Genomic DNA, 14857 nt, shown 5'->3' with positions numbered 1-14857 from the left:
AAATTTCACTTTGTTATATGAACATGTCTCACGGACATATTTATATAGTATACTGGAACCACTTTTTGAGACTTATAAAGTACAGCGGAACCTTTGCAAAGTAACATGTTCATGTGTCTCCTAAAGGTTCCCAGACATAGCAAAACTGTTCACTCATGGCGATTGTTACTCCTTTATTCCATCTTAATACGTTTGGTAGTAGCTACTGGTATATGTCTGTCTTACTGAGCGGCGCCACTCCATCAGCTGGCTATATACATAATGAGGACCATCATGAAAAATGAGGTTTGCTGGTAAACTAGTTTAAAAAGCATATTTTGTATCGCTTTGACTTCTATTAAATAAAGTTTAAAGACCCACCACAACCTAGTGACCTATATTTTTCTCCCACATGAACTTCGTGAAAATCATTCTGGTAATGTTGGTATAATACAGCTATATTGCAGGATGACAGGTGGATCATTTAGGCCCACCCTGAATTGATGTGTTTTCACAACTTCATCTGCAAAAACTTTTCAGTCCGTCTCTTTTAAGTACAAAACAAAACATAAATAGATTTAGACTCCGCTTAGTATATCAAATACTGCGCATAATACTACAATCATTCAATCTAATGTTTACACATTGTCTTCGTTATGCCACTGTCAATTCGGTAGTTTATACTTGTATTTCTCACTTTTATCAAGTCACTTCGATTTTGGCATGAAATGCGTTAACTGGCGTTTTTGAAACGTGTTCTTTAAACACAGCAAATGTTTCTATAGCAAATCTAAATTATTTGAACCCGGGGATTGGGAGGGTGGTTAGTCGCATTATCATTTCTGATGATATGACCTTTTTAACCTAAAACACTAAGACAAGAACGGCGATGTAAAGATACTTAATAAAATTTATTAGCTGTTTAACAATTACAAGTTACAACATGATTTATTTTAACTTCAGCTATTACAACTTCAGAAATTTACTATACTGCATAAGTTATGAATAAATAACTAAAATTTTCATTTTTGACGTGATACAAAACATTGAATATTACATGAACAAATGTATTCACAAACAACAGAGGCTATCTGCATTTATATTAAACAAAATACATCGCTATTTCAACAACATTTTTGGCTTGAAATCATCATACAAGAGCCTTTTCCGCAACCTTGCCCTCTCGGTGACAAATATTATTGACTATCGACCGACAAGCCATTAAATAAACATATGCTGTTGTCTTCTTGTAGATATTGCCTCTAGAGTGTTGCTATGCATTAATAGTTTAAACATAATTGAGCCGCGTCATGAGAAAACCAACATAGTGGGTTTGCGACAAGCATGGATCCAGACCAGCCTGCGTATACGCGCAGTCTGGTCAGGATCCATGCTGTCCGCTAACGGTTTCTCCAATTCCAATAGGCTTTAAAAGCGAACAGTATGGATCCTGACCAGACTGCGCGGATGCGCAGACTGGTCTGGATCACTGCCGCTTGCAAACCCACCATGTTGGTTTTCTCATGGCACGGCTCATATTTTATTGCAAACGAATCAATACAATGTTTATAATACAATTAACGTTAAACACATGCGTTATTTTAACATAAATTAATGAGAATTAGAAAAGCATGTTAAGTAAAATATACATTGAAATCTGAAGCAAAAGGGTTGGGCCACAAGTTTTTCCAACATTATTAGCGACCGCCCTTCCCCAAGGTTAAGTTAAGGTAACAGATGGATCTAGAATCTAGTATAAACATATATTGCTGTACAGAGACTGATTATACAAAAAAAAAAAACAAAAAATATAAAAGTCTAATTCAATAAAAAAAAAAAGACAAAAAGCTCAAGAAAGAAAAAAAAAAAACTAATGAAGATTTGAATTTTGACCACCCCTGATTCTCTATGCGTTAAACCTTCATTATCATATGATAATCATTAATTTAATAAAAAAAATGGCAACTTTTAATTTGACTGTTTTTTTTTTGTTTTTTTTTTAAATGGAAGGTCATGCCTGCCGAAACACATTGACTGGTGAGTCAATACAGAAAACGGTTGTCTACTGTGTTTCCTTATGTAAGAAACCTCACATTTCAATTTTTTGCCTGATGCACTTTCAGAAAAGTTATATATATTAGCAATCAGTGCATTGAACATGTCCCTTCTTCTTCCTTCTTCCTTATGAATTCTGTCGGTACTGGCTTTGATAATTTTATAGAAACTTGTTCTGAACTCCTGGCTGTGGCGTGGGGTGCTTTGTTTGAGCGTTGATGTTAAGTTTTACGCCGTCTGTAGGTCCCGAAGAGTCACTTTGGTAGCCGTTTGCGTTGGCGACTGATGGCATATTTTCAATCACGTTCCCGCCTTTGTCGATCATATTTTGGTCGGTGTACTTTATGACACCGGAAGGCTTTACCTGGAAAAAAAATGCATCATCAGACAGCAACAAGCTTATTAACATTAAGCCACACTTTTAAAGAGACAGTGACGTCAGATTTCTAGCATATATCACGTGTTCGTGTTCTGTTTCCATATCGCTCCTCTCTGCAAAAGGCACTCATTTTCGTCTTAAGGATAAATACTTCGTCCGATATGAAACAGGAACTGAATATCATATTTAGCCATTTTTGTGAAAGAGGGTTTTCAAGGGAGTCAATTTTTTAGCTGATGTAAGTACATAGTGAAAAACTCGAAATTTTCTTTTCTCGCTTATATAGATTTGCATGACAGCTTATTTAAATACAGGATTTAAATGTCCTCCTACGGACCTGACAAGCATACATTTTTTCAAAGCCTGAAATAGTGTCATCTATATTTTCCTCTCTTCGCCCGCAAACCTTTATAATAGAAGTATTTGTAATAGCTCAAAAAGAAGGACCGGATGATCACCAAAGCAGAAAGCTATCATTTTTTGGTCGAATCGCTAATTTGAAATGTACATTTTTAAAAGGTGGCATTATGTCAAACATTCCTACTCAAACTATGTCAAATATATGTCTGGTGGCACCATTTCAGATATACTTGCGAAAACTTGTCTTTTGGAAGACATAACCTCGGAGTTTGCTCCCCTAAACCAAAATCTTGCATCCACCTCTGATTACGGAATTAAAGAAATAAAATGAATGACTGATATTTTAAGAAGATACATCTTTCTTTAAGACACAAATGACTCATCCGTTACTGATATTGTATCAATTTACGCAGAATTCAAACGGCGGGCTTGAAACATGTACCTTTAATGTTTCACATTCAAAGATATCGATTTTACGGGAAAACCAGACAGATTATGACTTATATAATATGCGCTGTTAACGAACCGTAAATACTTACGTTGTTCACTTGCTCGCACGTGACGCAACATGAGCTTCTGTCTGATGAGCAAAGCGCCTGTCTGTTGTTGTACATATTCGAATTGGGATTTAGAAGATCGCTGCATGCGTAGGAATACTTTTCCACCATCATAAACGTGTCTTCACAAACTATGATTATTGATAAATATTCTAAACGGTTAAAAAATTACATCAGCCGTCTTTTAAAATAATTACAAACATATAACTCTATATAAAAAGTCATTAACGGGAATGGCAGTCTTTACGCAATCATTTTATCTATTTTTTATTTCATGTTTTAAATTAGTATGAAATATTTATATTGTTATTACAGTAAACAGACCGTATGATTGTACTGCCATAGACAGATGGCAGAAAATTGGTAAATACCCTTGCAAATACATACAAATAACAGAAAACAATTTGCTTTACACGTGAGATCAAAACATTTTCATTAAAGACTACGCTACTGAATGGACTGGACTCCAACTCTGTCTTGGCTATTTAAATTGAAGTATGTCATATTATGGTCATAAGTTTTTGTTTGTACACAATTATTAAATCAAGAAAAACACGAGTTAGGACTAGATCCCGGGTTGCCTCGGTAATAAAATGTCCCAACCATCTTGACAAATACACCATGTAGGGATTCGTGTATATAAAGCTTTATGATTAAGGTCGATTACCCGCCTTACCCCATATGACACACGTTTTTCAATTTTGAACGGAAAAATTAATAAAAAACCTTATACTCCTGTATTTCCGTAACATATAATCTGTTAGTAACTAAGTTTCAAAGCCTTCTGTTATTATTTTCTAATATCCTGAAATGTTCTTGAACAATCTGGAGGTCAGTCCCTTTAATATATTGCACTTAGTATTCATTCGATTAAAGATATTTCGATCTCACATTGAAACAAATACATATATAATGAGCCTTAGTTGGAATACAAGACACAGTACCTGCTCTTGCAGTAGTTGTTTCTGTTGATCCAGGCTGTCTAGTGCTTTTAGATTCCTGAAAATTGAATAATAATATAATTCGACTGTACACTTTGGAAATTTTTAAGTTAAAGAAGGCCATATCTAGAGGAACAAAAACATTAACACACTAAACAGAATCTGACCTGAACACTCTTTCGGTTCTATAAGTACATTTATTAGACATTAAAACTGAAACAGCACAAAATCAATTCTTCATTATTTTCTTATTTGCCGAATAAATCTGAATTACAGAAACTGGTGCCAGTATACAAAAACTTATTCTGAAAGTATTCACCTAATCTAGATAAATTGAAAATATCTGTTAATACGAAAATCTGTAATTAACGTTTAATAAGTAAAATTGTTTTTACTTTAATTTATTGTTTATCTGCAATTTGTCTTTACAAGAACGCATTTGTTCCGTTGTATTAAGCACTGCGATGTGCAGTACATGTATGTAGTTCATTGTTGTTATAACCGTCAACGCTTTTGTAAACAGTTTTTTTTTGGGGGGGGGGGGGGCGGTTCTGTCTAAAAAGTATGCTTATCTTCGAGACCCTGGAATAAACAATGCTCAAGTGCGTAGTTACTGGGTTTATCCTGTTATGTTATATTTCAGTAAAACAATTATTACACTTTTATGGAAAAAAATCATGTTATCCTTTTCTTTTACATAGTGTACATTAATAAAGAAGTACTACCCCCGCACGATAATTCAAACGACAGCATGTTTATATTATTGTTTGATTGTTATGATTCTCATGCATTGTTGAACTCAAAAAGGTTTTCAACGATAAAAGTTAAGCTCATACTGTAATGTTATACTCAGTAGGTAGAGCGTTTATCTACGGATCGCTAGGTCGTGAGTTCGATCCTCGGGCGGGGCGTATGTTCTTCGTGACTATTTGATAAAAGACATTGTGTCTGAAATCATTAGTCCTGCACCTCTGATACATGTGGAGAAGTTGGCTGTTACTTGCGGAGAACAGGTTTGTACTGGTACATAATCCAGGAACACAGGTTAGGTTAACTGCCCGCCGTTACATGACTGAAATACTGTTGAAAAGCGGCGTTAACCCAAAACAAACAAAAATATTTTTTGTATTGAAACGTTATAGTGAAAAAAATCACAATTATCAAGCATGTTATTGTGAAAGTTATCGTGCGGGATTTATAAAATGGCTCCCACATGCATTACTTTTATCATTATTATGAATCGGCGGTACACTACAGCAAAGAGCTATAATGTATTTAATAGTTCTTTGACTACAGTATTGATAGTTGTTGACTGCTGTATTAATTAATTTTTATAAATTATTTTTGACATGATTCTTGTCACGAGATGCCGCATACTCATCAACTACCTTTAGTCAACTTTTTAAAAATTTTATTCAGACGAAAGTTATTTGACCGAGAGTGGCAAAATGTTACGCCACCAAATGTGCTCTTGGACCGAGATTGGCAAAATTTTACGTCACTCTACATGCCCTGTGACCGAGTGTGGCACAATGTTACGTCACTAAACGTGCTCTTTGACCGAGAGTGGCAAAATGTTACGTCACTGACCATGTCCTTTGACCGAGAAAAGCAAAATGTTACATCACTCAACGTGCCCTTTGACAAATAGCAGCACAATGCTGCATCACAACGTGCCCTTTGACAAATAGCAGCACAATGCTGCTCTTTGGCTGAGACTGGCAAATGTTACGTCACTGAACGTACACTTTGACGGAGAGGGCAAAAGGCTACGTCACTGAACGTGCCTTTCAGTCGACGCTGGCTAAATGTTACGACACCGAACTTACTGACAGGTACGTTTTGTTAAACTGACAATGCGAATACAAGGATATGACTTCTATATTTTTTCGAACGACACTGTTCGATACTTGTACGTGTAGTATAGGCCTAGAGCTAGTCTTAACAAAAATGTGCAGTTGGTCATTAGTTAGTTTATTCATTACCTATAAATTTAAAATAAATGTCAATCAAAATTCTTAAAATACAATCCCAAATGTTTTTCTCCAAATAATGTGACATTTTTCACGTAAATATGCGACAGGGTGGAAAGATGTTAATTAAACGACTCTTTTACAATATTAAATATTGTAATATGTTGTTTTATTTTATGCTAACTGATGAAATACATGTACTGTGTTTTATCAGTGAGATATAATCCATATCACTCACTGCATATCACTCACTGTTTTGCCGATCTACTGGTACAATGAATTTTTAGATTATTTCCTTAAATAAGGATGAGAATTGTAGCCGTACATTATTTATTATATTGTATTTTCGATTCAAATTTTACTTAATGTGAATTTCGTTTACGCGCGTCTGTTTGTTTTTTCGTGAATATTGAATATATCTCACTGAGAAGTGAGAAAATATTCGCATTTTCACTTCTCAGTGAAATAGATTTCTAAATTCTATATTCACGAAAAACAAACCTCTACGTATCTCACTAGAGCTATAACCTACAGGATCGTAAATTAAGTAAGCAGATTGATTGACATTTTATTATCTACTTCATAATTTAACATGGTGGTATAGTTAATGACCTACACACCGCAAAGGTTGTCGGTCCAAACCACGTGAGAGTAACCACTAAAACTGCCTAAATGGCCGTATATGTTAACGCAAAAGTATGTACATTGTGTTATTGTGATTACCTCTGAAATGATGTGGCAGGTTCGTTCGCAACCGCTAGCAAATCCATTACACAACGTATGTCTAATTTTGTACGTCGACCTTGACTCGTCCAACAGCCAGCTGCATCTTCCAGTAGCACCGTCAGCTATCCATAGGCAGTTGTTCTCACATGTGTCTGAATATTGAGAAAAATATTAAACTGTAGGAAAATTTTGTTTTAACTATGGTAATATGTACTTGACGGAGGAGTGGGGGTTATTATGCATTATTTCACAAACGTTTTCTATTCTTGAAACAAGATCTACGACAAACTGCTATCATACAAGTATATTATCAAACAAGTCATGGCATTATATTACTCTTAATTTAAGCTAAATTTATTCCCGGGCCTAAATTCACTAGAAAGTTGTTTTGTATATTTTATTTGCAATATAAAAAGAGATTGTCGAATTCAATTTAATAAAACTATTTTTAAATAAATGGGTAGGTTCTAGGCCCGACCTGTTACCTTTATATTGTGCTGGCGTAGTTTTTTCAGATGACGACTGGACAGATGTTGTTGTTGTTGTTGATGCTGACGACAGCCCTACAGTCGTCGACGATTTCTCACTCTGTGAATAAAAAAAAAATAGTTTTACTGACCCTACTTTTTCCTCAAAGGTTGCATCACATTTCAATTTACGAGATCATTGCTTAAAGGACTTTTCTTTTATGCCTATTGATGTTGTAAGAAATGACATTGATCGTCTCTGCAAAGAAACAGTGTGGATACATAAACTGAAAACGCTCTATCCAGATGGTTTAAATTCTAAAGTTTTATTTGATATTAATTGACCAATTAACTAATTGTATCGATCTACATATATAGATATGTAATGCCGAGTATATCGTTGTTTTTTCCTTTTCTGTTTTTTATATACATAAGTATGGGAAATTTTGTATAAACACTATCCGACAATTTACTTGGTATGTTTGTTAAATCCGTTTAAAGGAACGTTATTTTTAATTTATTTAACATTGTAAATAATGTAGATCTAAACTTTGTATACATTTTACCGCCTTTTTACGCGACGTTGTTTAACGACGTCACGTCCGTTGTTTTTATTGTTATTCTTCCCTGAGGAAGGCTTAACGCCAAAGCGTTGGAAGTTAATAATTATCTATGAACAAACGCTACACGTGTTGTTGTTGATTTTTCTTATTTGTTAATCACTCTGTGAATAAAATTTGTTCAATTTCTTATTGAAAAACAAGCGTATGCATATGAATACATATGTATCTATGTATATACAATAAATATTTATAAATTTTAAAGATAGAAAACTCTCCCTTATATACAATACAATCAGTAGTGATGTAAGCATAATAAAGGGGTATGTCTAAGGTTTATGTCAGTTTTTTTCCAAATTAAGAAGGTAAATAAATGTTCATAAAACAAAAGGAAGTATTTTAACAAGCACTAGACAGTATATATACTTAACAAAACAGCTGGATAGTAGATAAATAGATTCATTTCAACATTAAATGTCCAATTACATCGCAAGTATGACATCAATACATACAACAAACAATAGATAATGTATGAATTAGATTTCTAATATAGTCATGTTAATCCAGATTACATGTCAAGGATAACACAAAAAAAGAATTTTAATAGACTCTTATTTCCATTGTGGTACTTGAGATGTAGTGTTGTATGACATAGGAATAATCAATGAATGAGAATTATTCTGAGTTGCTGTGAAACATGAAAATGACTAGACTAAACTAAAAATGTTTAAAGCACATATAAAAATCAAATTTAAATGACTATACTATCTATTTGAACAAATAACAGCACATGTTGTAAAAGTTAAATAGAATTTAAAAAACGTTCATTGACCCTGGATTTAAAAGAAGAGGTAGTTCTAGAATCTCTGAGCCGTTCCCCACTGTTCCACAGGGTTCACCCCATATAGTCAAAATACCTTTTGTCAAAGCCTTTGACAATAGGAAAGCATATCTCTTGCTGTCTGATAGTATATAACTTTGACTGTCAAAGTTAATTGGAACCAACCTTTACCCTGAATCTAATAGAGTAATTATGGATAGCACTGACAAGGGTAAAATTATCACTCATATATGAGGGAGCAAGTTTTGAATTAATTTTTAAAACATGTCAAAGAATAATTTGGTCAACTCTATCTGCAGCAGGTAACGATTTGATAGCGTGGTCTCAGAGCGAAACTTGTTTATCTGCTTCTATTTCAATATACACTTAGACTAGTTTCGCTCTGAGCCCTCGATATTTGAAAAATATTCCTTTAAGTTATCTATATCCTTTCGACTACCGCTATCGTACACCGACGCACTACCTGAGACGCCAAATGCAGACTATATTTTTGGGGTTCTCCATTACCGCTACTGTTTTGCAGGCGGGCTACCGCAGACGACTAATACGTATCAGAAAAATGGGGGTGCTCATTTCCATAGCGCATAATGCAGTATTTGGGTAAAAATTGTATTTTTTCGCAATTGAAAATAGAAGGAATTAACAAAAATATACTACATTTTTATGCTGCGGTAATTTTTATGTAAAACGGTTGCTACACTATGGTAGTTATGTCCATTGTGTGGTTATTGGTATAACTACACTGTGGCACAACTTATAATTTCTTGTTTCCTGCAATAGTCTACTATGGTATTTATATAAAGATAAAACAAACAGTTAATGTTATTTATGAAAAGTCACATATTTAAACGGCCACTGCATCACTGTGGCAGTACATGCTATTTTGTGTGAATATGTATTAATACGCTGCGGCACTCTCTTTGGTTTCGCATGCCCTGCATTAAATTACTGTGGTAATCGGGGGAATAAATAATGCCTACATGATAAGTTTTGATTACTAGTTTAATCCTTTCGCAGGGTAACTTTCTCAGCACTGTGGAAGTGCACTTAATTTCATTTAATATGTCTAACTACACTATGACACTGCCTTAAAATTCAAGTTTCTCACAAAAGTCTACTATAGTTCTTAGTAACAGGACGAGTAAAACTACACTGCGGTACTACATTAAAATTCGTTCTTCCTGCAAACGTCTACTGTGGTAATTATTTGCAGAGTGGTTTTGTCGCTGTACCACTTCCTCCCTATGTCAGCCCCTCCCCCTCCCCAATCCCGTCTAACAAGACATATGCATCCCCACTCCTATACCTAGATCCTCACTCCCTGTAATTACTATAAGTACTCTTTTTTCCAGGCACCATAGTACTTTGGAATTCCCTTCCAGTACAACTTGTGCAAGCCCCAACCCTGAACCAGTTTAGGCAGGGTGTAACCAAACTTGCACACAATGCTTAACATGATGTTTCTTTAAACTGCTTTTATCTGTAAATTCTTCTTGTTTTTAACACTATCAGCTGTATTCATGCATTTAATTCTCCTGTCCATTCTACTTTTAAAATTCTTGTACAGGCGCACAGCTGCACGTAATACTCGTAAAGAGGAGTGATGCAGTATAAAAAGATAAATAGATAAACATTTAGTTAATAGTATGTATTAAAGAGAGGCTTTAAAATATTCGTTTTAGCAGATGCAGTTTCTGCATATCTTTGGAAGTTTAAAGTTTATATTAGAGGAAAAAAGGAAGTAGAACTAACGAGGAAGGTTGTTGAACATCTGGTTGAACCGTATAGTGCTTCTAGACACATCCCTTTGGCACAGGCGTTCCTTGCCAGCTCAGCCCATCTTTGTGGGTCTTTTAATTAGGGCAAAAATTCTTGCCATATGATTTGAAACCACAGAAATTAGTCCGACAGAAGGATGTTTCGGCAGGAATAATGTAATACATGTAATACATTATAAGTCCTGGTTTCGGTTAGTACAATGAACAAAGGACAGCATATGACACGTCAAATCAAAGATGGAAACATGGTAGCTAGAGTATGGAAGGTTACCGTTCAGGAATTAGGAAACCCAAACAGACGCAGGTAGTTGATACCATTGACCGAGAGTTTGCAGACTCACATGCAATTATCTCAATGTCAGGGCGAACAAATGCTTGTCAGTTTTGCAGTATGAAGAAACTAAAGACCGCCTGTGGTCTCCGAACACCAACGTCATCATTTGGTTGTAAGCGGTGTAAAGACAATTTACACAGGTATAACAATACTCTTCTTATTATAAAGTTATATTGATCTATTGAGTAGTTTTAAAGATTTCATGGTATTATTGAGTCATTGCTATGTTACGTGAACGTACTTTCTTTTACTCCATGTATATAAATTGGGTCTGAGTCAACAAGTCGCTCAAATCCAAAAATGTACTCAAATTATCGCTCTGGGTCAAATTTCTCAAAATATTTAAGCATGTCAGAAGAGGAAAAGTCTGTTATTGCATTATATATTCGACTGCTCTTAACAGGTTAATCTTCTTAGTACAGGATAAAAAGCTTCGAGAAATCCAGCCCTTAAGTACAAAAGCCAGTTCCAGAGAAGTTGTGCAATAATTGTAGTTGAAAATCAAAATGTCTTGCTTACATAAAAATATTTGTCATCTATTTTCAGGGTTAATCCCCGTGATCTTTTAAATGATACTTTCAGGGAATGCTTTCTTTCGTATCATGCGTCCAGAACTGGGATTGGCTAACTAAAGGACAAGTCCATACAGACCTCCAATCCGAAAACGTCCGTAAAACTTATGGCAACAAGAGCAAAATTAGAAACTCCAGAAAATCGATTTTAGTATATATAACCATTGCAAATCACTAAATGTTATAATTTGATACGTTTTATCATTGCTCATTATTACTACATTTTAATAAGAAATCCCTTCCTTCGATTTAGCTACATAACGGTTGCAAAAAATCTCCCAGGAAGGTACATATTAAAATAGAAACACCCCGTAAAATGCCAACAAAATTATCTTGGAAATCGACGAAGAAGAAATGACTGTCTGACTAGCGGACATTAAGCATAAACTGGAGAAAGAAACAGACAGTGTCTAAGTTTAGTGACAACATTACATGGTGTACACATTTTTACTATGTGTCGTGTGTATATGAACGTTATGTTTTTAGTACGAACGAGAAAGTTTGATTGATTCATCTTTTGATAATTAATTTTCACATGCAATAACATTTTCTAATATGAGCTGTCTCAAGGGAAAAGGTGTTTAGAGTTAAAGTTTTGAAATTCAAGAAAAACATGTTTCATAAAGTTTGGCTTCTTGTGAATTTTGATACATTGTAATATGGTATCGAAATAATAATCATACAACCGGGCATATTAAATATATACACATAACTAACTTATTAAACAGTTCTACCGATGTCACGTTTATCACAGTGAATTTTTCTTTCTATGCGTCATTAACAATGCTAATTACCCTACCCCCACCCCCTTGCCTTTAGAAGGCTATTCAAAAAATATATGTATATATAGATTAACGGTTACTGTCGTAAATTGTTGACAAAATTGTTTCATTCTTACTCAGTTTAAACGGACTACAGTACAAATTCAACAAAAAACAGGAATCATTTCATGACTTTTAGTGAACTTTTTGTGTAACATTACATATGCTCTATGTTACCTTTTGCGATGATTTTTAAGTAATGAATGATCCTCATCTGTTATAGCTTTCACAACTTGCTTTCGTTTAAATATAATTTTTTTTTTATTTTCTGCCAAATGTTTTTGTTTGCTTTTAATGTTTTACTTTTAGTCTCCTACCCGTTTCTCCTTATCGGACTGTAAGTAGTATAAGTCTATCGTGAAATTTAGTCCAAAATACGTTGTTTAGGTTGTGTAGCATTTGATATATGATTCTTCTTACTCATAACCTTTCATAGGAGATTGCCTGTACATTCATTCAGTTGTTAATTTTATTGTTTTATCTTATTATTTTCTGTTATAAAAATGTTTTTGTTGCATTTTACTTTTAGTCACCTACCAGTTATGTCAGCGGATCGGACCATGTAAACGCGTTGAGGTTCATTTAAATTTATTCATATTCATAATCTGTTTTTGTGGTGTATACGATGCAAGTGCCAAAACAAAACTCAAAAATGTCGAATAACACTTCGTGGTAAAACTTATAATAGTGGCTAAAAGTGTCGTTTTCTTAGTCTGTTATGCCTTACTGACTTTCAAACAGATTTTAAAATAACTGAATTTATTAATAGCATTAAATCTGAATTAGAGCGTATCCCAGTTGCGAGCTGTATCCCGTTGATACTTTTCATTAAAGTCACAATTAAGGTATCAATTGTTTAATCATATAATGAAGAATTATAAGATCTCATTTCACCGAAAGCACATTCATGTACGGTTTTGGAAACAGATCATTTTAGAGTCTGTTTTTGTTTGAATTTACGGCCATTTTCAACATTATTCCAGTTATATCAGGCAGCCAGTTCAGCTAATCATCGTTCCTGGGAAAGACCAGTACTAGACGCCAAAGTCCGTAAGCAACTGCCTACTTTCTCAAATAAAAAATCCTAGTCGGTAGCACAGCTCGAACCTGCGACCCTCCGTCAGTGAGAGGATTCAGAGATTACAAGTGCACGAATGTATCTCCTACATTACGGACCCGGACTATAAATTAATATAATGAGTTTATAAAGGTACATGTGAAATACTGAATACTGTACCATTTATAAAGCATTCCAGAGTATCCATGCATTATAATGCATAATGCATGGAGCTCAAAGTCAAAATTACCATTTAGTACTTTGGGATAATTTAAATGCATTCTTACCTAAAGTTTGAGATTTAAATTTGAAAAGTACAATACTTCCATAGTGGATAAATTTACACACGTCTAGTATGCAAATGGAAGAAGTGATGTGTGCATATGTATTACCGTTGCGGCGTAAAAACGATGAAGCGTTCTGTAGAGAATTACCACAGTGTATATATGTATGTTCTATGTGCAATAACAATTTAAAATATTACTGCCGTAGTGTATAAATGTACATTATTTCTGATTACCACAGTGAAATTTTGTATTAAATTTTCATGGAAAAAAGTTCAGAACTACCGTAGTGCCACAGTGAAAGTAACTGGTGAAAAGTCTACAAAACGCATCAGTGGCAGACCCGTGGTTTTCAGACTTCTAGAATGCCGGAGCCGCATAATGCAGACGTAGTAAAATAGCTTTAAATACCGTTACGTAGAAATGAGTAATTAATTAAGTTTTAAAAACTGAGTTCGGTAATTACCGCTACGAGCAACCATCAAAACTAATGGGTATTTTTGGAGAGTAATGATTCCTTAATTGTCTGCAAAGGATTTTCTTATCAACAAATTGCGATAACAATGATGTTAGAACATTATTGCGCACGAGACGTTTGGTTTTGTTTTCAAATTTTATGGAGACCTGTAATTTGTTGCGTAATATTATTTAGTATGTCATATGAATGATTTAACTCATTAGTTTAACTGATTTTATACCGTTTTGTTAATAACATAAATGAAAGTTTACACTTCAGATCAAATTCTACAATAAATAAAAAGCATTCAATTTCCCCCCAGATACAAAGAAAAATCAAAAAAAATCCGGTAGTACTACGCTGTACGATGTCAGTAATCTGGACCCTCGTTTTGATGGTACGTTTTAGGCGTCTGTGGTAGTCAGTCGGTGTATGATAGCGGTAATAGCGACCCCCGTTTTTATGGTACGTATTAGTCTGCTATGGTAGCCGAAAGGATATGAGACCTAGAGTGTAAACTAAATACAAATCTTATTAAATTAAATGAGCTTATTTTCAGTGACCTGTACCTTGTGTTTTAACTTGTACGATGGCATAAGGCGAAGTGCGACAGTACAATGGACTGTCAACATAGCACTGTCGTGCTCCGACACTGTACTGTCGCGCTTCGCCATCGTACCATCGTACTTTCGGGCTTCGTGTTCATGGGAGCAGGC

General features: G+C 34.6%; 1 protein-coding gene across 3 annotated transcripts in view; it reads right to left on the bottom strand.

The window, feature by feature from the left end:
• Positions 1-871: 871 nt before the first annotated feature.
• The window catches only part of LOC123561024 (uncharacterized), a 78479-nt gene continuing 64493 nt past the window's right edge, over positions 872-14857 (bottom strand). For all 3 annotated transcript variants that reach the window (XM_053552290.1, XM_053552291.1, XM_053552292.1), the window contains 5 exons: positions 7456-7558; positions 6968-7122; positions 4275-4329; positions 3313-3461; positions 872-2398 (listed from right to left, as the gene is read on the bottom strand). In XM_053552290.1, the coding sequence (XP_053408265.1) occupies positions 2195-2398; positions 3313-3461; positions 4275-4329; positions 6968-7122; positions 7456-7558 (666 nt within the window). In that variant the 3' untranslated portion in view covers positions 872-2194. The remainder of the gene's footprint in view (positions 2399-3312; positions 3462-4274; positions 4330-6967; positions 7123-7455; positions 7559-14857) is intronic.

The sequence above is a fragment of the Mercenaria mercenaria genome, chromosome 10 (genome assembly GCF_021730395.1).
Source record: "Mercenaria mercenaria strain notata chromosome 10, MADL_Memer_1, whole genome shotgun sequence".
NCBI classification, from domain to species: Eukaryota; Metazoa; Mollusca; class Bivalvia; order Venerida; family Veneridae; genus Mercenaria; species Mercenaria mercenaria.
Note: the sequence above shows the minus strand (reverse complement) of the source record. Positions and strands in the feature narration are given on the sequence as shown.